This window comes from Apodemus sylvaticus, chromosome 3 (assembly GCF_947179515.1).
Source record: "Apodemus sylvaticus chromosome 3, mApoSyl1.1, whole genome shotgun sequence".
Classification (NCBI taxonomy): domain Eukaryota; kingdom Metazoa; phylum Chordata; class Mammalia; order Rodentia; family Muridae; genus Apodemus; species Apodemus sylvaticus.
In genome coordinates this window covers 154,363,659-154,385,703 of record NC_067474.1, presented here as the reverse complement: position 1 = coordinate 154,385,703, position 22,045 = coordinate 154,363,659, and the positions used below count along the sequence as shown (strand labels likewise).

Sequence of the window (22,045 nt, the reverse complement as noted above, 5' to 3'; positions counted from 1 at the left end):
GAAAGCAGAGAGGTTGCCCGTCTTGGGGTGGGGAACCTGGAAGCCTGGGTCTCGAGGCTGGGTGTTTGGGGGCCCCTGAACCTGAAGGCTGTTGATCCAGATGTGGAGGGGGTGGGGCCCACGGTATTAGGAGAGGGTGGGGAGGGCCATTAAGGTACATCTGGAGGTGAGGCCTAATTTCCTCTAATAGTCTTTAATTACTCCCTCTCCTGCTGCTGGCAGTGGGAGGGGCCGGCCCACACTCCCCCAGCAGCCTGGGACCCTACACGACACGTGGGCTGCCCCAGGAAACCCCGTGGCAGGCCTATGTCCCCCCACCACCACAGTAGGACAGACATCTGGCCTGAGGCTCATAGCACGGGGTGAGGTCACAGAGGCGTGTGTAGGCAGGCACACCCAGCTGCAGGGCATGGCTGGCAGAGACCTCCTCTGGTCAAGAAGCCGCAACAGTCTGCTGGCCTCTCTTTGTATTCTAACAGCTTCTGGTGGCACCCCAGACTTGAGGCAGCTGCTGCCACTCCATAACCGAGTGGACAGTCAGTTAGCGAAGGCTTCCGTGGAACTGTTAGGCTAGGCATGGCCAGGCAGGCATTGGCTCTTCCTTCTTCCAGAAGGTTCTGTGGAACTGGAGCCCTGTTGGTAGGCTCCTCCTCTATGATCATGGCCTGGCTGCGGCTGAGCCAAGGAGAAGGAGAAGAAGAAGATAAAGGAGGATGAGAAGGGTTGGGGGCAGGGCCTGGCCTCTGAAGAGGAGACTACAGAGCCCTGGCGTGCATGGGAGCAAGTCCGCAGCGCCACATGAGGGGGGCTCTGGAGTTGCTGCTCAGGCTGTCTGGGGTCCTGGCTGACTGGCCACCCTCTTTCTCATCAATAAAAACATCATTGTGCATTCGTTAAGTGACTGCCTCATTTGCGCCTGGGCCGGCAGAGGGAGAAGAGAATGAGGGACCCTGCTTCCCTGATCCCCACACCCTACCACAGGTCCCTAGGCTCCGTGCCAGCAGGCCTCAGGCAGCCCCTGTCAGCTGAGCAGCTTCCTGGGCTGAGGCAGGTGAGTGCCAGGCAGCAGCTGATTCAACAGAATCCTTGGTCCATGGCCACTCCCATTCCTGCTGCCTGCTTGAGATGCTATCGAAGAGAATCTGCCTCTTCCTCTCCTCTGTCCTTGGCTCTATCTTCTATCTGTCGGGGAGGATGGAAAGAGGGAGGGAGGCTGGGTCCTACTAGCAGAAGGGGAACAATGCTCCACCGCTGCACTGGGGTCCAGGACATAGGTCAGTGCAATTCTGTAACCCTGACTCTGGTGCTGAGTTACTCGGGCTTGGTGGTCTGAGCTTCGGAAACATCACTTCTTATCTTACACACTTGCTATGACCTCAGACCCTTTGACAGACATTTTAGCACGAGGCACATCAGGTCCCCAGCACAGTGTGCCAGCACCCTGGGAGGAAAGTTACCCGCTCTTCTCAGCCAACCCCACAGTCAGGGAGGCTGTCTGGGACTTTTTATCAAGAGTTCCGGTTCTTACCTAAAGCTGACTCCATTTGCTGGAAACCAGCTGCCCTGGGCCCTGGCTGCTTCGGAGGATGCCCTTCCCCGTACACTGAGCCACCGCAGAGGGACAGTCGTAGGCTCCAAATGTCAGCCTCCCAACTGGTGCAAATGGAGGACCCTAGGAAGTGAGTGGATTCTGGTCCCTGCCCTGCCCTGAGGGGCTGCGGCGGCAGGGAGAAGGGAGGAGCCTCTGCTCAGCACTTCTGAGCCTCCACAGCCATTATCCCTGCCCAAGTGGGCGACTGGCCGCATTTTCTAGACCTGAGGAAACAGGCCCCAGGAGAAAAGATGAGATCTCATCAGTACGCAGTGCAGACGATCAAACTCGACTCCTCTTCACAGAGTCCTTGTTCTTGCAGACACCTCTTGCCTCAGTTTCCCCATCTACAAGAGGCTATCATCCTACGCTGACACCCTTGGCTCCTGATGACATGTTCACTGCTGTATCATTTACCCCCTTGGGAGGTTTTAACCTCCAACGTCAGCAACAGACTTAGGAAAGTGAGCTCATATCCGGGTCAGACCTGCCCAGCCGTGACCCCCACAGCCAGGGCTAAAGTGGTGGTGGTGGTGGTCTGAAGCAAGGTGTGCGTGTGTATGTGTTTGTGTGTGTGTGTGTGTGTGTGTGTCTGTGTGTCTGTATGTGTATATGTGTATGTGTTTGTATGTGTCTGTGTGTGTATATGTGTGTGTGTCTGTGTGTGTATATATGTATGTGTTTGTGTGTCTGTGTGTATATATGTGTGTGTGTGTGTATGTATATGTGTGCGTGTTTGTGTGTGTGTATGTATGTGTCTGTGTATGTGTGTGTGCATGCGTGTGTGTGTGTGTGTGTGTGTGTGTATGTGTCTGTGTTTGTGTGTGTGTGTGTGTAGTACCACCAGGAAGACCCTGAGGCAGGAGGAAGTTCTCTCTATTCTAACAACCCAAGCTTTTAATTAAGAAAGGCAGGAGGCAGGGGACCAATAAGGTGACCCAGTGGGTAAAATGCTGGCCACCAAGCCGGACAACCTGCAATGGACACAGTAGCAGAGAAACATGTTCTCTGGCCTCAGCACAGGTGCCAGGGCACACTTGGGTGCTGCCTCCTCCAGAAATGTCAAAATCAAATCCATCTAGATATACATACAGATATAGTATTTTAAAGAAAGCAGGGGCGGGGTGGGGGGGGGGGAAAGGCCAGTGGGAGCTGGGGATGTGGCTCAGTTAGGAGAGCTCTGGGTGTGGTCCCCGGCACCAGAAAGAACTGAGTGGGGCCGTGCAGATCTGTAATCCCAACGCTTGGGAGGCAGAAGGACCCAAGGTTTAAGACCGTCCTTAACCTCATAGTGACTTTGAGGTATTGAGAGTCAAAAATAAATAAATAAATAAATAAATAAATAAATAAATAAATAAATAAGAGAACGATGGGGAGGGAGGGGGAGGGGAAGGAAAACGAGGAAGGGGGAGTTGAGGGAGGAGGAGGAAGAAGAGGAAGGGGGAGAGGCAGGAAAGGGGAGGAGAAAAAGGAGACATGGGCCTCGTGTCCTGCATCCTCAGCGGCCCCTCCGGCAGTGTAGAGAAAACAGAGGCAAAAGGGCAGAGAAGGGCCAGGGCAAAGCCAGGTGTTCCTGTGTTCCCCCTCCCCCTAACCATCCCAGATGTGCTGGCCAAGCACCTGTGGGGACTTGTTTTCTCCCTAGCTAGAAATTAACTCCTTGGGTGCCCTGGGGCGGGAGCCTCGGGTTCATATTCAAATATCAGAATCCTTTCGGCCAGTCCCAAAGAGGGGATTGGCTCTTTCAACCTCTGAGAAGAGGTTGGGCTTCTAGGGATGGAGCCAATGAGCTTGCGCCCTGGGCTGGAGGGGCGGAGCTGGGTGCTTTTAAAGCACATCCTGTGGGGGACCTCTGGCTAGTGCTGGGTTTGGTGGCCAAAGCCCCCATCCTAGGCCGGTATGTCTCTGCAGAGGATCGTGCGTGTATCCCTGGAACACCCCACCAGCGCGGTGTGTGTGGCAGGGGTTGAGACCATCGTGGACATTTATGGGTAAGAGTTGGTTCCGGAGGGTCTGGGGTTCCTCGGGTCGATTCCCTGGGCCTTCCCAGCTAGGAGCAGCGTGGATGGATCTTCCTCAGGGCACAGTCTGCCTCTTCTGGAACCTCTGCCCAGTGCGGGAAGTGTGGGTCCTTGCTGCAGTCAGCCCGGTTCCCAGAAGGGTTTTTGAACCAGAGGATGCAGGCAGAGCTGAGCTCCATGCAGAAGGCTAGACAGCTGGTCATGGGCTCATTTCTCCGTTTGAGGGTCCTCAGGAGAGGCTGGTCACAAGAAAAGGAAGGGATGTGTCCCCTTGTCCTCCAACCCCTGGGCTTCTGAGCACAGGGAGGATCAAGTCATTTCTTAAAAGGCTGCACCTGCTCACAGACATAGCACTTAAGGTGCCAAGCTCTGTCCCCAGAGCTGTCATAGTTCTCAGACTCCACCCTGATGTTAACGTGAACGCCATCGCAGATGATGCTGTTCACAAAGTGCCAGTGGTGGCACAGAGAGGGTGAGACATCAGCCCAGGTCACACAGTCAGAGCTGAGCTTCGAGCCCACTGTAGACTTACTATAAGGACTTGGTGTCCGGCTGCCCAGCCACGGGAGCCCCAGGGCTTCAATCACGGTCACCTGTGCGCGATGGCTGCTGCGTGCCAAGCTGAACTCATACAGTACAGGGTGGCTTGGGTAGGGGCTTTGTAGGAGCGAGGCTGGTTTCTTGGGCTTCAAAGCTCTGAGACTGAGCTGAGTGAGGGAAGACTCCAAGGATGCTGGGGTCAGGATGTCACCTCTCAGACCTACCTGCCCCCATCTTGGATGTGGCTTCAGCACTAGGACACCAGAAGTCCCTGTGGGACTGTGCCGCTCACTGTAACACTGTGAGAATCATCTTTGGTGTCCACTTCCCCAGGACGGGTAGTGCTCTCACCCCTTCTGGGTCAGCCTAAACTCAGCTGGTGTCAGATAGGCCCCAGGGGCCAAAGTTTCACACCCTTTGAGGACCAGCGTCCAGCAGTAAGAGTTTCAAAAGTGGAGTGAAATCTGTTGGGGTCTGAGAAATAGGAAGGAAGGGAGTGAGCTGCAGGCCACAGGAGACAACCGAGTTCGGGATGAGTTGCGTGCTGAGTTCAAGATGAGGGTGGTCAGAGTGTGAGCTGTGCTGAGGGGAGTCTGTGGCTTCCAAAGAAGCAGGCAGGACCGGAAGGGGGGTGGGTGCTGCCTGGCGCCGCGGCCTGCTCCAGGGCTGCGTGCCCATAGGGCTGACTCACTGCCCGGCTGCCTGTGCCCATTGGGTAGCTATGCCTCTGGTCTGACCCGTCCAGGGAGCTGGTGGTAGCTCCTCCTCCTCCTCTTCACCCTCCTCCTCGTCCTCCCTCTCCCCCTCCCGCTCCTCTCAGGTGCCTTCCAGTGTGGAGGATGAACTGGGCTGGAGACCATCAGCTGATTGGGGTAACTTGAGTGACTAGGGGGCCATGGTGGGGATTTACTAAGAGAACTGAGGAATGAGGCAGTTATGGGTGGTGACAGGGCTTTGGTGTCTTCTAGAAGGATGTTCACACACACCGATGGCCAACCCCTCTCCACGCCCTGGAAACAGAGTGCCGCTTTTTCCACACACCCATCACGGACTTCTTTGAGCATTAGTGTATGGCCGACCTGGGGACTCTCAGAAGTGGAAGGCTGCTCTTACCCGGGCAGAGGTCTAGTGAGGGCTGCTGAGACTACTTGTGTCTTGGTGGGGAGCCTGGCTTTTAATGGCTGAACCATCTCCCCAGCCCACGACTTGTGTCTTGGAAGGGGAGAGCGAGGCTGGACCTTCTAGAGTGTTCCTCCCGGAGCCTAGCCCCAGGAGCGGTGGATGGTGGCTCAGCCCTGGCTCTGGGACTTCCTGGCTGCCTCATCTGGGACGCTCTTTCCCCGTGGACCCTCTGCTTTCTAGCTCTGCAATGTGAGGAGGAGATGTGACTGGGCACTGGGCTCTTGGTGGCTTGAGTCGTCCTAAATATTATACCCAGGGTATAGGCTGACCGCGCCATTTCAGAGCTTAACTAACCTGCCAAATTTGGGTCACATAGCCAGTTGGTAGAGAGGCATGAGACCGTCTGAACAGTTTGGTTCTTTCTTCAGAGAGACCCTGGGAGGAGGGCGTACGTAGATGGTTTGTAGGCTGCAGAGTGTGGAGCCGATGCTACCGTGCCAGAACATTCTATTATGGCATCCGTCACCGGCATTATCACGTCCATTATTTTATGGCCCTGCCCGAGCCTGAGGAAAGTGTCAAGCGTTTCCAAACCTGTCTTGGAGCAGCTGGCTAGGACCAGGAGATGGAGGGATGGGTTAAAAGAAAAGAATGGCCCACCTCAGGCCGTTCTCAGAGCTGAGACTTCAGCCTTGGAGGCAGAGGAAGGAAGTTTGGTTCATCGTGGGAAGAAGGAAAGTTCTGGAACGGCTAGTGGGCGGGCTTACCCAGGGTCACAGTCGCAGTTGGAGTGAGACAGGAAGGCTGGCAGCCTTCAGACCTTCTCCTAACATGTGACTCACTTCTAGGTGTCTGTCCCCTGTGGCTACTTGGTCCACTTGTCATCTTTATAATGTGTCACATATGCGAGTGGAAAGTTGTCCCCAGGCTGGTTGAGTGGTGGCTTCTGAGGCTCACCCATCCTTTCTTCTGAATAGGGAAACTGAGGCCTGGTGGGTGGAAGGACTCAGCCAGGTTCAGAAAGTGAGCTAAGACAGAAACCAGGCCTTGAAACCCAAACAGCCCATGGCGTGTGGCGGTGGGGACCCGGTTCCCAAGATCCCGTGAGGCTGGTGGGAGCTCAGGGCCCCGTGTGTGTTCAGGTGGATATCTGGGAGACCCAGGAAGAGTCAGGTCTGGTCTGCATGGCTGCAGTGGGGCAGTAGTCACAGAGTGGTCACATGCTTCTCAGTGCTCTTGAGCTAGCCCAGGACTTCCTTGGAGCAAGTCCCGGAAGCTGCACTTGGAAAAGCTGGAAGTTGGGCAGCCATGGTGGAGACCCATCAGGGAGGTCTTCGCCAACAGGAAGCTGTGTGTGCTTCCCCAGGGAAGGGCTTCTCTAGGGCACACCTCGCCATGAGGTGGCACCTCCTCTCTGCAGTGTCCCCACCCCATGTAGGAGGTACCGATGGGTCTGGGGCGCAGTTGCTACAAAAGTCTCTTAGCATGTGCATGGCCAGGGTGGGGTGGGGGTAGTGTGATTCCTGGTACCTTAAAAACCAGATGTGCAGACATGTGACTATAATCCCAGCATGTTGGAGACAGAAACAAAAGAATTAGAAGTTTAAGGTCATTTTTGACTACATTAAAAAAAAAAAATTCAAGGCCAGCCAGGTGGTGGTGGTGCACACCTTTAATCCCAGCACTTGGGAGGCAGAGGCAGGCAGATTTCTGAGTTCGAGGCCAGCCTGGTCTACAGAGGGAGTTCCAGGACAGCCAGGGCTACACAGAGAAACCCTGTCTCGGAAAAAAAAAAAAGAAGAAGAAGAAAAAAAGAAAAAAGAAAGAAAGAAAAAAAAAGAAATCAAGGCTAGCCTGGGCTACATGAGACCTTGTCCCCCCCCAAAAAAGAAAAGAGATCCTATCCAAAAAAGAAAACATGTGGATTAGGCTATCTCATCTCCAAATCTCAGGTGGGGCATGGCTGGGGGTGTCTTGCAGGGGTAAAGCACATGCTTAGTGTCTTTGAGATTCTGTGGGTCATAACAAAGACAACCCCCCCACCCAACCCCACCCCACCCCACCCCACCCACTGCAGCTTGGGTCTCCTCAAAAACAAACCAACGGAAAAGCTGGCCCGACTCCTTAGGTGAAGGGCTTAGACATGTCTACTTAGGAGGGCAGACAGCTCATGGCACCAGGAGATGCCCTTTGGAGCCAGGTAAAGCCTTGAGTTTGGGTCCTAGCTGTCTCCAAGGCCATGCCATCCTGAGCCTCTGGCGCGCGTGAGCCTCGGTTTCCTAGAAGATACCAGAAGAGGCTGGTGCAGAGCATGGCCTCTTCTGAGTCCTCAGAGCCGTGTGGACCAACAGGGCCAGTTTCTCTGACCACCCTGTAGAAGGATCTGGGTGAGGGGCCTCAGAGCCACTGTCTTTGGAGAGATGTCATTGCAGAGTGTGGGGGGGGGGGCGGGTAGTGGGGTCAGATGGGCCCGGGGTTTCCTGAACCTAGTTCTGTGTGCCGAGCTGGGGCATCTGGGACCCTCGTTAATTGAAACTGCCTCTCAGAGCCTGTGCTCTGACTGTGGCCTCTGTCCCCACAGGCCAGTCCTGAGGGGACCTGGCTACTATTTTATTCTGTTTTAACTGCTCGAACTCCTTAGTAGCAATTTCTGTTCTGGAGTCCAGGACGGTCACGAGAAGGGAGGCACCAGGTTGACTTTGCCCAGGAGTGAAAACAGGACAGTTAAGCCAAAAGACCTGGAGCTGTTGGTTAGCTACTGCTTGACTTCGGACAAGTCACCCCTGAGCCTCAGTTTCCCTGAAGTGAGATGATCGTGTGTGTGTCCCACTGGGGTAGCTTCATTTGCCAAACTCGCAGTGTCATCTTCACAGTGGGCAGGGGACAAGGGCGCAGAGGATGAGCTGGCTGATGGGTCTCAAGACCGGGTAGTCTCACCCCAAGTTGTCCTTGTGCTCCCGGCGGGGACTCAGGGCCAGCATGTCTAACCAGTCCCTTTGCCACGAAGTAAAGGCACCAGTAGCCACTGGAAAGGCTCGATGCCAAACCCCTGCAGCGCCACCGACCCTGGGAGCTTGGTCCACAAGGCTCCAGGGACTGGCCACCGGTAAGATAAATGAGCTGTCCCCATTTTCAAGGACTGTCCAGCTGAGTATTATTATTAATCATTATTATTTATTTGTGTGTGGGGGAGGGGTAACAGGGTGCATGCGGAGGTCAGAGGTCAACTTTCAGGAGTTGGTTCTCTCTCTCTCTCTCTCTTTTTTTTTAACCACGTAGTCCTGGGTATTAAACTCAGCTGATCAGCCTTGGCAGGGAGTGCTGTTAGTGGCCCCAGCCGAGGCTTTACCTCTGGATATTTGATGTCACAGAAAACATGCCCGAGGTCCTGCAAGGTTGGTCACCATCCTGCGGTCGCTGGCCGCTGTACACTCAAGTTTATCAGGGAGGGCTGCGAACAGCCCCAGCCAGGTTAGGATAATGGCGGAGAACCATCTAGAAGCTAGGGTGTGGGGTTCGCTGCGCTGTCAGTCATGGTGGCCTGGCCCAAGGAAGAATGTGGCCCAAGAGAAGCTTGGGGACTTCCTAACTTCCGGGAAATGGGACTATGCTGCCAATTCCTATGTTCCAGGAAACGGGGATCTGCTTCCCCTCTTTCCCTCTTTCCTGGGTCCTCTTTCCACCCTGGCCATCTTCACACACACGGCTTCCATGCTGGGGCGTCAACCCTGGATGGCGGTCTGGAGTCTTAACTTCCAGCTGCCTCAGTTTCCCTAACAGGAAAATAACACACCCTCTCCTTCCAACTCCATCATGACAGCTGGTTAGACTGCCGCTCTGGCGAGGCAGTGTGCCACCCTCCGGGTGTGAGCGGTGGGCTGGGACTTGAGCCCAGGCTTCCTGCCTGCAGAGAACACAGGATTCAGGCCCCTTGCCACGCCCCCTTGCTTCCCACCCAAGGACTACTTTCCTACATCACAAGGATAAGACGGGAATCGAGCTATCACAGACTAGCTGAAACTCCTGAGGCTCCAGCATGAACGCCCTTCTCCTCCGACGCATTTCAGCCTCCTGCCCAGCTTGCCGTCAGAGCTGTCTCCATCCACCTGCAGCCTGCACCATAATTCATCTTAATAGCACCTTCCTTATCCTAGTCAGGAGTCTTCCAAGCTTCTCATGGCTATAAATACACTCGAGCCTCCTGGTTTCCCAACAAGCTTGCCAGGTGTGTGTCATTATCCCACACTCGAGGTGGTGTCGTCAAGGTCACCTGGCAGAAATGCGACCCGGCTTGATAGCCACTCGACTGCTGACCCCAGCCCTGGCATCTCTGAACCCTGGACTCGGCCCAGGCTGTGGTGTGGATGCCTGTGACAGCCACCACCTTTGTGTGTTCTTCCTGGCCAGGCTGTCTCCAGCTACCCTAGGGACTCCTGGCAAACTCACCAGGGTGGGCTGGGAAGGAACCCAGGGGACCTGAGTGACTGCGGCCTCAGAGTCAAAGACTTCACACAGGAAGACGTCAAGGCCCTTTGTCCCTTCATGGTGGACACAGGACAGAGGAAAAACATAGCAGTGGGCCTGTTATAAAAATCTGAGTGGCTTCCTTGGTTACTCAGGCTAAGGTGCTCCTTGGGGTCCAAGAGAGAGCACTTCCTCTCTGGCTCAAGCCCCCAAGCCTCCTCTCTTTCCTGCCTGCCTGCCTGCCTGCCTGCCTTCCTTCCTTCCTTTCCTTCCTTCCTTCCTTCCTTTCTTCCTTTCTTTCTTCCTCCCTTCCTTCCTTTCTTCCTTCCTTCTTTCCTTCCTTCCTTTCCTTCCTTCCTTCCTTCTTTTCTTCCTTTCTTCCTTTCTTCCTTCCTTCTTTCCTTCCTTCCTTCTTTTCTTCCTTCCTTCCTTTCCTTCCTTTCCCTCCTTCCTTCTTTCCTTCTTTCCTTCTTTCCCATCATTTGTCGTGTTTGGGGACAGAGTCTCACTGTGTAGCTTTAGCTGTCCCAAAACTCTATGTACACCAGGCCGGTGGTGAACTCACAGGAGACCCACCTGTCTCTGCCTCCCAAGTGCTGGGATTAAAGGCGTGCACCACACCCAACCCATGTCTGCCTTTCCCTCCACCTCTCTGAGTCTTTCTGGTGTGTGTGTGTGTGTGTGTGTGTGTGTGTGTGTGTGTGTGTGTGTGTGTGGTCACCAGCCCCAAATGAGCCTGACAGTGAAGAGACATTGGAGTCTCAGCACTTAGATGTGAGAGGGCGCCTGGGTTAGTGTGGTTTCTGATCTCCATTGTCCCAGAGCTTGCTGTGAGCCGCTGGTGCAGTTGGGAAAGGCTTCCTGGAGGAGGGGGCTCGGGGCTTGAGCTCACATGTCTGAGTAAGTCCCTCACACTGCTCACGCTCCCTGCTCCTCTCAGGTCGGTTCCTGAGGGCACAGACATGTTTGAGGTCTACGGGACACCGGGAGTGGACATCTACGTGTCCCCCAGCATGGAGAGGAGCCGGGAGCGAGCTGACAGCAGGCGCTGGCGCTTCAACAAGGGGATGGAGATCATCGTGGTCATGAACTCCCCAAGCAACGACCTCAACGACAGTCACGTGAGTCCCCACCCCCACCCACACCCCCGGTCCTGCGCCCTGTCTTTCTCTAGAGTGCCACAGCTCCGTCCGTGGACAGCCCAGCCCCAGGCCCAGACTGCTTGGCGTGAACCCAGTTCTACAACTCACAAGTGCTAGCCGTATGTCCTCAGACCTCTGTGTGTCAATCTGAAGGATGGGACCATTCCAGGGGCCTCTTCCCAGGGCGGGTCCAGGGATGGACCCCGAGTGTCTTCTGTTTGACCAACTCCCGTGAGGAGAGGAGTTAGCACAGGCATGCTCTATCGGGCCTCTGTTTCCACATCAGCAAGGAAGGGCTTGGTTGGGGGTTCCTGGTGCTCTGAATGGACAGAGATCAGGAATGACAGAGAGGTAAACTGAGATTCGGGGGCTGACATTTCCCTGATGGGTCTCACTTCTCTTCTACCCACCCTCTTCCTGTCCCCCTCTAAAAGTTGGAGAGATTTAAAACAAGACATAGGTGGCCTTTGAGCTAGTTTCTGGTAATGTGCCCTTGAAGAGCTGACAGGGACCAGGACCTGTCATGAGGGAGATATTCTAGTATCAAAAGCAGTGTTTGGGGAACTAGCCCTTTAAGAAGCACTGGCCATTTTTAAGCCCTGGGTAGCCCACCTATCACTGGCAGACCCCCTCCCCTACGTGGGGAGTAGCTGTCGGGGAGCCCACCCAGCTAAGGAACAGAAGAAGAAACTCCTAAACATAGGATTTGACTCTCTCCCCACCCATTCTGCCCGTCTCCCGTCCCAATCTGGCTTCAGTCCTGAGCTCAGTAAACCCATTCTTCAGAAGAAGAAACCGAGGCTGAGAAGGGGTCTAGCTTATCTGAAGTCACAAGTCCAAATGAGGAACTGAGTTGGTGAGGATCACAGAGTCCCTAGGACTGAGCAGCAGGACCTGCCAGGCTGTGGAGGCCCCAGCTGGTGCTCAGAAAGTGGGGGCTGTGTAGATACCTCCCATCCTGAACTCTTGGGCTTGCACGGGACTCCGGAAGGCTGTAGGTGCTCCTCCCCTCCTCCCCAGCCCTTTGAGACACTAGTGCAGACTTTTGGGGCTCCCAAACTAAGGGGTAGGCAGCCTCCACAGGGTCCTGACACTATGGACCCAGATGAAGTGGGGGTGTCAGAGCGGCATGGCCCAGGTATCTGCAGGGCATGTCCTTTGGAGAGGAGCAGGTCAGAGAGTCAGTGATTAAACTGCCTCTACCAACTTCTCAGTGTCCCCAATGTCCCAGTGGCGTCTGTCCTCACCCTTAATAATGGCTAGGAGCTGAAACCCGGCCAAACGTGCTGAGCCCCCACATGCTACGCCTCTTTAATCCACCCGGCTGTAACCCATCCTACGGGGTAGAAACCATTATTATCTGCCACTTTATGGTTGAAGGAACTGAGGCCCAGGGAATGTCAGAAACTGTCTCGGGATAGCCATGGTCACAGGTGCGGGACTGGGGACCGAGCTGGCAGCAGGGCTCCTAGGCAGTGAGCTCCTGTTACCAGTGAGCGGCAAACTTGGTCAAACGCAGGACTCTTGATCTTTCTTACCTGCAGAATGGAGTATGGGGGCTGTGCAGGTCTCCAGTTCTGATCAGAATGGCCAGGGAAACTGAGGCAGCTCAGACAGGCACAGGACCTTGGCTAAGAGATGTTGAGCTCAGGTCCAGGTAGCTATTGGTAGGACTAGAATCCAGGTCCCTGTGGATCCAGGACAAATGGTGCCCACTTTACAGATGTGGCCCAGCGTGGGGACAAGTGACCCTGGGGAGCTGACACAGGTACAGAGGTCGCTGAGGGTCCTGTCTCTGCCCACCAGGTCCCCCAGGCCTGGCCACCTGTGACACTGCGCATGTCTCTCTGCAGGTTCAGATTGCCTACCACTCCAGCCAGGAGCATTTGCCCCTGGCCTATGCTGTGCTCTACCTCACCTGTGTGGGTAAGCGGGGGTGGGGCTGAGGGTGTGACCGGAAGTCCTGCGAGGGCTGAACCAGTCTTTGTAATAGAAGCAGTTCCGCAGTAGTCTACCCTCCTAGCTTTTGCAAGAATATGCACACAAACACACATACACACAAACACAGAAACCAACACATATATATACACAAACACACACCCTCCCCCCCCCAAACTTTTTTTTAAATGTTTTTAATTGAAAAAAAAGTGTACATTAGAGAATTCAAACATAGGGAAAGAAAGGCCTGGGGAGATGGCTCGGTGGTTAAGGTGCTTGCTGAACAAGCGAGAGAACCTGAGTTCGAATCCCCAGCTCCCAGGTAAGACCAGAGCACGGTCTCCTGTGCTTATAATCCCAGGGCTGGGAGGAGCAAGTGGGAGGACTCTGGAGTCTTGCCGGCTAACCAGGCAGCTGAATCGTTGAGCCCCACGTTCAGTGAGAGTCTCTGCCAGAAAAACTGGAGGCCAGGTGTGGTGGCACACGCCCTTAATCTCACCACTGGGAGGCAGAGGCAGGAGGATCTCTGAGTTTCAGGCCAGGCAGGGTTACAGAGGGCAGGAGACCCTGTCTCAAAACCAAAAATTACTACACACACCCAACTAGGCACATTAAATGAATAATTATGACAGTCACGTGCAGCAACCGCAGAGTCGGGGATGTGAGCCCCCGCCCCAGCTGACTCTGACTCGGGCTTGCCCTGGGTTCCCTTCATCTTCCATGTGGCTTATAACTGAGCACACGTAGCCAAGTGTGTAGTCTGTTGGGTGTCCTGTGGTTGGAATCCCTGGGCACCTGCTCTTTCGTGTGGTATGTTTGCGAGATGCCACCATTCCTGTCTCGATGGTAGGTGAGTAAATGCACCCGAGGTGTCTGTCTGTCTGTCTGTCCTTTAAGAACTAAACTAAGCCCGTTTTAGAGGCTGGGTCTGACCCCTTATGCACTATGCATTCTAAGAGCCCTCTGGTTTCCAGCAAGAAAGGCTGGGCAGATGGTCTGTGTCGGGAGAGTAGGCGTCAAGGCAGTGTTTCCCAGGGTGTCCACCAAGGTGGCAGAGCCCCCTTCACACTGTGTCCTTCTGACACCAAACTCCTGAGGAGCTGAGAGCATCCCGGTGGAGACTGTCCCCGGTCACCTGGGCTCAGTGCCTGCTGTGTCCCACACAGCAATGACTTTGGGGCTTCAGAACAGGTAGCCATCAAGGAAAGCTTCCTGCTTAGACCCTCCCCTACACACACACACACACAGATACACACACAGACACACAGACACAGACATGCGCACACACACACATACATGCGCACACACACAGACACAGACATGCACACAGACACACACAAACACACATGCAAACACACAGACACAGATACACACACAGACATACACACAGACATGCACACACACAAACACGCGCATACACATGCACACAGACACGCGCGCACACACACAGACATGCACATGCGCGCACACACACAGACATGCACATGCGCACACACACACATATGCACATACACAGACACAGACACAGACACACACAGACACACACACAAACACACATGCACGCGCGCGCACACACACAGACATGCACACACACAGACATGCACACACACACATGCACACACACAAACACACACGCACACACATGCACACACACACACACAAGCCCTTCTCCCTTGCCCAAGGATGGGAAACTCCAGGGCCCTTACCTTGGGTGTCTCCAAGGGATGCCACCCCCCCACCCCCCCCACCCCCGGCCCAGCTGACTGAGGTGGGTGTTATCCATGATCTATCATGGGAACTCACCTGCTGCTGCCTCCCCAACAGACATCACCCTAGACTGTGACGTGAACTGTGCCGACCGGCAGGACAGGAGCTTCATGGATAAGGTGGGCAGCAGGTGTGCAGTTCTTGTGCACCAGGTCAGGGGGGGAGGCCATTACGCGTGTCCTCTTTCTTCCCAGTTGATGTGAGGTCAGGGGAGCCAGACAGGGACCAGGCTTGGCTGGGGTCATCATCAGCAAACATGATCGTGACATGGGGTCCCAGCTCTGGGCTATCCTTCCTTGATGAGGAGAAAGTTCTAGGTTTATAAACTGGGTCAAAGGTTATGAAACTTAAGACAGACAGACAGACAGACAGATGCCTTATTGGAGTATGGTGGCGCACACCTTTAATCCCAGTAATTGGGAAGCAGAGGCAGGTGGATCTCTGAGTTTGAGGCCAGCCTGGTCTACAAAGGGAGTTCCAGGACAGCCTGAACATAGAGAAACCCTGTCTTGAAAAACTAAAACAGGGGTTGGAGAGATGACTCAGTGGTTAAGAGCACTGACTGCTCTTCCAAAGGTCCTGAGTTCAAATGCCAGCAACCACATGGTGGCTCACAACCATCCATAATGAGATCTGGTGCCATCTTCTGGTGTGTCTGAAGACAGCAACAGTGTACTCACATATAATAATAAAAAATAAATCTTTAAAAAAAAAAGAAAAACTAAAACAAATAAAAAATAAATGTCAGATTATAAATGTTTTAGGCTTTGTGGCCTATGCTGCATCTCAGCAGCCAGTTAATGCAGAAACTGATCATGAGACTGTGTTCTGATAAAACTTTATTGATAAACACAGGTAGTAAGCAGATTTGTCTCACAAGTCATAAATGTGAGGACCAGATCTGGACAGAAAGAGTGGCCTACTGTTCAAGACGCCATTACCGGTCTTCCAGGCGGTCTTGGTAGCACTGGTGCATTGTGGGTTTAAAAGAGATCAAGGTGACTGGAAGGGCAAAGGGCAGAGGGATTCCATTGGTTGAAAGACTGCTTGGCGGGAGAGATGAGAGAGGATCCCAGAACTTACTCATAGGGAAAGAGAGTCGTGGCCAGAGAGGCTCCTCACAGCAGCCATGTCAGCCAGCCTTGTGGTTGGCCTTGATGGTGTAAGCATTGGGGTGCTGCTGGGGCTTCTTGTGTAGAGATTCCTTCAGTGGAGGGGGATTCCTCCTGGGGTGTGGGGAAGGCTCAGGAGGCTGGCCAGGAACTACTGAGTAGCCCTGGGTCTGCTGGAACCCCGTTGCCAGCTGCATTGTCTCTCTGACAGAGGCAGTGGGTGTGGGGGCCCGATGGGTACGGAGCCATCTTGCTGGTTAACTGTGATCGGGACAATGTCAGCTCTGATGCCGAAGATAACTGTGACCCATACGTGCGCTGCCTGCGAGGTGAGTGTGCTGGGGTAGCCTGTCTGGTAGCCCAGAGTCTTCTGGGTACCCAGGGTCCCTCCTCAGTTACCCCACAGGCATCCCTACCCCCAGGTGGGGCTCTGAAGTTGGGCCAGGGCGAGGCAGAGTTTATCCTGGGATTCCTCAGAACCCAGCCCAGGCTGGCAGCTGCCTCTCCACAGTCCCAGGTACTTGTGGTACTCATTCCTTCTGGGTTACCCAGCATCCTCTTCCTACTGGAGAGAAGGGGCTGCTAGCACATTGTACCTACTATGTGCTGAGGACCTACTATGTGCAAGGCCCTTCCTCGGGGTCTTTTTTTAAATCATCCAAGGGGGCTCATCTTGTTACCCAGTTTAGAAAGGAGGTTCACAGGTCAGGAGATTCCTCCCCCAAATTGCACATCAAGCTTGCAGGCTGCCAACCTCAAATTCAGACCCTTCCCCACTGAATCTCTAACTTGTGTATGAGTCCCTGCATGCATAATGCTCACAGAAGCCGGCTTCTAAAGTGAGCATCCCCTGGAGATGGAAAGGGGCGTGGCTTACCCAGTGAGATGCCCGGGCGGGCTTCACCTCTGCTCTGGGATGAGGGTACCTGGTCCGCAAAGAAGACACGAGCAGGGCAGTGTCACATGTATGCACGCGCCTCCGTTGTGCACCCCGATGGATTCTAGTAGCTCCTGGAGCTGAGGCTGGGATCCCCAGCGCCCGAGACCCACCCCTTGTGGAACAGCGGTCAATCAAAGGCCTCTGTCTGCCTACGCAGATCTGGAAGACATGTCCATGATGGTCCTACGGACCCAGGGCCCCGAAGCCCTCTTTGAGGATCACAGGCTCATCCTCCACACCTCCAGCTGTGATGCAGAGCGGGCGCGGGTCTTCCACATCTGTGGTGAGTGCCTGCCGAGCGCCCGGCTGGGGGCTTCTTCTCTCTCCCTGCTGTGGGCTGATGTGCATCTCAGCTTGGGTTCTGAGGATATCCTATTGTCTGAGCAGTCGGAGGCGTGTGTGTGTGTGTGTGTGTGTGTGTGTGTGTGTGTGTGTGTGTGCGCGCGCGCGCGCACGTGCATGCGTGTGCATGTAGTGTGGGGCCCAGTCTCAGTCTCAGGTGTCATTACTTAGGCACTATCTTGTTTGAGACAGAGCCTCTCACCAGCTCTTTTTCAAGACAGGGTTTCACCTGGCGGTGGTGGCGCACACCTTTAATCCCAGCACTTGGGAGGCAGAGGCAGGCGGATTTCTGAGTTCGAGGCCAGCCTGGTCTACAGAGTGAGTTCCAGGACAGCCAGGGCTATACAGAGAATCCCTGTCTCAGAAAAACCAAAAAAGAAAAAAGAAAAGAAAGACATGGTTTCTTTATATAGCCCTGACTATCCTGGAACTCTCTTTGTAGACAAGGCTGGCTTCAAACTCACAGAGATCTGCCGACTTCTGCCTCCCGAGTGCTGGGATCAAAGGCGTGCGCCACCACTGCCCAGTTCCTTCACCAGCTTTTTAAACAAGAGTTCTGGACACAGAACCTGGGTGGCTCGTCACGATTACCCATCAAGCACTTTGTTGACTGAGCCATCATCCCTGTAGCCGGTAGAATGGGCTTCTCCGCTTCACCCCTAAAATAGGATTTCTTTTTTCTTTCTCCCTGCCCCTGCCCAAGACAGGGTTTTTCTATGTAACTTTGGCACCTATAGACCAGGCTGGCCTTGAACTCAGAGATCCACCTACCCTCTGCCTCCCAAGTGCTGGAGTTAAGGATATGGGCTGCTACCCATGGTTGAAGTGGGGCTTCTTTGAAAGGAAATGTATCAGCTCAGGACTCCCAAGACCAAGTTATCAGCACAAAGGAGATTTCATTGCCCTAGGGGGGAGAGGGACAGAAGTCAGGGAATAGGAGACAAAGACAGAAGGTAGAGGATGAGGAAGAAGGTGAAGGGAAGAGAGAGAGGGTAAAGGGGTATTTGTCTCCCAGGGTCGAATGACTTGGATAGAGAGGACACAGACGTGGCCCACAGGCAAATGGTGGTTTATAACCGTACAAGGGGAAACCCCGTGTTAGAATGAGGTGTTTAATTTTAATTGGGCATGTCAATTAGGGTGAGCCCAAGGGGGCTCTGCGATTGCTGGACTTCAGTACTTCCATAGCTGGGCCTTGATAGTCAGCCTCAGGAGGAAGTGGCCAAACAGGGAAGCGACCTAGGTGGTCAATGGGGGAGAAGGGCATGGCCTGCCAGAGCCGGGCTCCGCACACTCGGGCTGGCCAGGGTCCCTTCGTTGTTACTGAACTTTTTGCATGCATAGTTTTTAAGATTTGTCTTTATTTTATGTGCACGAGGGTGTGGATTTTGCACATGTGTACCACGGTGTCAGGGAGGCCAGGAGAGAGCATCAGATGCACTGGAGCTAGAATGACAGGTGGTTGGGAGCTTTCTGACAGGGGCGCAGAGGGCAAGAACAGCCAGCGCTCCTAGCCGCCAAACTGCCTCTGTGGCGCCCGTCTGCACATTCTTGTAGGAAAGATGGATAGAAGCAACCGGCTGGGAGAGGGGGAAAATTACCTCATCTCTTAGGAAGGAGTGCCCCGCCCACCATTCTCACAGGCCTGTGCCTTCTTTTCGTCTTGACTGGGGGTAGAAGAGGCAGGGCCGGTTGCCTTGGCCCCCGGTGAGGGTGCTCAACTCTGCTGAGCCCCTCACTTTCTCTGAGCAGCCCAAGAGTCACGGCCACTCCTCTTCCCGTAGGCCCCGAGGACTCCTGTGAGTCCTATAGGTGTGTTCTAGGCCCGGACAGGATGTCCTATGAGGTGCCCCGCCTGAACGGCTATGAGGAGCGCTTCTATGTGGAGGGCCTCTCCTTCCCTGACGCAGGCTTTCCGGGGCTCCTGTCCTTCCATGTCACCCTGCTGGATGATTCCAACGAGGTAAGGTTTGCCAGGCAGAAGGTGAGACAGGTTTTGTTTGTTTTTGCTTTTTTTGTTTTGTTTTGTTTTGTTTTTAGACAGGGTTGCTTGTAGCCCTGATTGGTCTTACCTCACTCCATAACCAAGGATGGCCTTGAACTTCTAACCCTCCTGTCTGCACCTCTTGAGTGCTAGGCTTGTTTTGTTTTGTTTTTCGAGACAGGGTTTCTCTGTGTAGCCCTGGCTGTCCTGGAACTCACTCTGTAGACCAGGCTGGCCTCGAACTCACAAATCAGCCTGCCTCTGCCTCCCAAGTGCTAGGATTACAGGTGTGCGCCACCACCATCCGGCTTATAAGGCATGCACTGCCATTTTATGCGGTGGTGAGGATCGAACCCAGAACTTTGCGGTTGCTAGGCAAGTACTCTTCCAGATGCACTACATCCACAGCCCCAACCAGGGGATTTCTTGAGGACCCGAGAGAGGGTGCGAGATCCAGAACTCTCTCGTCAGCCACTGGACTCCTCCTGAGTCCAGCACTCTTTATCTTGGTCCTCCTGTAAAGGACTTCTCCGAGACCCCGATCTTCACGGACACATTGGTGTTCCGAGTGGCACCCTGGATCATGACACCCAGCACCCTGCCACCCCTGGAGGTGTACGTGTGCCGGTGAGTGTGGGTAGAGCCCTAGCCTTGGTGCCGTCTCTGTTCCTGGGCGCTGGCTCTGAGGCCCTCCTTCCTCCCCGATCGCTCACAGGGTGAGGAATAACACCTGCTTCGTGGAGGCCGTAGAGGAGCTGGCTAGGAAGGCCGGCTGCAAACTCACCATCTGCCCTCAGGCAGAGAACAGGAATGACCGATGGATCCAGGTAACCAGTGCCACAGGCAGCCCCCGTCTGGGATGCCACCCTGCAAGAGAATACAGGAGGCCCGAGGGCTCTCCCTGACCGCAGACATAGTCTTCATTCTAAACTTTCTCAAGCAGGCAGCTACTGGGTGAGGCGCAATAGCCACACACGCCCAGCATGCCGCAACTAAGCTAAGAGGCGGTTTGTCCCACGAGGGGACATTAAGTAGCATCTGGAGACATCGCGGTTGTCACACAGGGTCAGGGAAAGGGACTGGTCTTTAGCACATAGAGTCCCGTAGTATTGCTAAAACTTGAATACTAAGGTAAGCCCAGCATCGAACATCTGGCCCAACGTGTCAAGAGCGTGAGGCTGGGAAGAGCCACTGTGGAGAATGACTGTTTCAGAATCCCTAGAGTCCAGGGCGTAAGGGGGTCCCGGGAGGTGTAAGGGGGTGCCGGATGTCAGAGTGACTGGAGGAGGCCTTACTGTTTCTGCAAAGGAAACAGATGGGACAGGGGACTGGTTCCAAGGTTTGGGGTTTCTAGTGGAAAGCCGTAGGGGAGACTCCTCTAAGGAAAAGGCTCCGGATGGAGAGGCTAGGGATGGGGCCTCTGTGTGAGCGGGACTGGATCCCGCAGGGAATGCTGGGAATATCACCTGCTCTTTCCCAGGGCTCCTCCCACGCCCGAGGCCCTGCAGAGAATTGCTGCGTCCTCTCTGGCCTCAGTCAGCCCTGGGTGTTTGCTGATGAGCTCATGGGATGAACACCCAGTCCACTGTGCTGACAGAGGCAGTCTGGGGCCTCAGAACTGCCAGGCATCAGGTGGGCTGGGCTGAGGAGGTCCTGCAGAGGACCAGGGCATGTGAAGGCCCAGAGGTAGGAGGCAAGAGATAGAGCCTCCTGTGCTCCCTGGGTCGGGGCAGTGGTTCTGGGAAGGGACAAGCGCTGCGGGGAAGGCCTTGGTTGCCAGCCTACGGAGTTTCCAGCTCAGCTAGACTCTAGCTGTGGGACGTTAGGTTTAGCCCTGTGAGGTGTTTCTCACTCGGAAGGATCCTGGAGAGACACAGCTAGAGTTTAGGTTCTTGCCGTTCATTGACAGGCTATGTGTCCTTGAAGAAACAGTCTCCTCTGTCCCTCTCTGGTCTCATGCAAAAGCCACACACGCCCAGCATGCCGCAACTAAGCTAATAGGCGGTTTGCCCCACACGGGGACATTAAGTAGCATCTGGAGACATTGTGGTTGTCACACAGGGTCTGGAAGAGGAACTGGTCTTTAGTTGAGTGATAGCAGTGTCTTCTATGGAGGAGTAGTGATCACAATGGAGTCCGTGTTCATAAGGGGCTCTGGGCCTGGCACACAGCAGGCCACACACTGGCTGTGACCGGCATGTATTTGGGGCCATTGTTTTCTTATGAACTCTGGGGAGACATCCCTGCTTCCGGTCCCTCAGCACTGCTGCCTTCACGACCAAGTATGGAAGCCACAGGAGTGGGCACATGCTCAGCGGGTGGCCTATATATGGTCACCTACATCTGTCCCTGTAGCCACCCTGAACCTATGTTCACACCCAAAACTGTGTCCCCTGCTCCAAAGACTCTCAGAGGCAACCCAAACCCTCAGTCCCTTCTCTTTGTGACTCGCCCGGCCTACAAGGGCAGAGAATGCCTCACTGCTAGGAGCTGCCCTCCCTGAGAGCCCAGGGCCCGACACGGTCTCTCTCCCTCAATGGCAGGACGAGATGGAGCTGGGATATGTGCAGGCGCCACACAAGACCATGCCGGTGGTCTTTGATTCTCCGAGGAATGGGGAGCTGCAAGGTTTCCCTTACAAAAGGATCCTGGTGAGTTGGGGGGCGGTGCATCCCTGGGGACACCCAGGAGTCCAGGGAGTAGCGCTTAGCCGTGTCCAGGGAGGAGCACCTGTTCTGTAGGGGCGCCACCAGGCTGGCCAGTTCCTGTATGAGAGAGGGCCGTGATGTGTGTAAAGAGGTAATGGATGACCTTTTGCTGCAATTCTATGCCACACTTTATACGGGATAGACATATGCTAAAATGTGCATTTATTTGTGCTTCAAATGTGACAGCGTACTGTGTGTTTTTATTTGCTGATGGGGTGGGTGTGAGGGGTGGATGCATGTGTCACATGTTGTCTGATATCGTCAGACTTACATCCCTCTCAGAGCCTCTGTTTCCTCAACTGCAGAAATACCTGGGCAGGCATTTATAAAGCCTGTCATTGTCCCCACGACAACTGCCTGTGTTGCTAAGAGCA

The 22,045-nt window shown here is 54.4% G+C and overlaps 1 protein-coding gene across 1 annotated transcript in view; it reads left to right on the top strand.

Moving 5' to 3' along the window:
- The first annotated feature begins 3,490 nt into the window (after window positions 1–3,490).
- Window positions 3,491–22,045, top strand: part of Padi3 (peptidyl arginine deiminase 3) — a 28,343-nt gene continuing 9,788 nt past the window's right edge. The window contains exons 1-10 of the mRNA XM_052177911.1: window positions 3,491–3,582; window positions 10,679–10,859; window positions 12,734–12,806; window positions 14,643–14,704; window positions 15,909–16,026; window positions 16,795–16,920; window positions 18,764–18,942; window positions 19,487–19,590; window positions 19,679–19,790; window positions 21,507–21,614. Coding sequence (XP_052033871.1) covers window positions 3,491–3,582; window positions 10,679–10,859; window positions 12,734–12,806; window positions 14,643–14,704; window positions 15,909–16,026; window positions 16,795–16,920; window positions 18,764–18,942; window positions 19,487–19,590; window positions 19,679–19,790; window positions 21,507–21,614 — 1,155 coding nt within the window. The remainder of the gene's footprint in view (window positions 3,583–10,678; window positions 10,860–12,733; window positions 12,807–14,642; window positions 14,705–15,908; window positions 16,027–16,794; window positions 16,921–18,763; window positions 18,943–19,486; window positions 19,591–19,678; window positions 19,791–21,506; window positions 21,615–22,045) is intronic.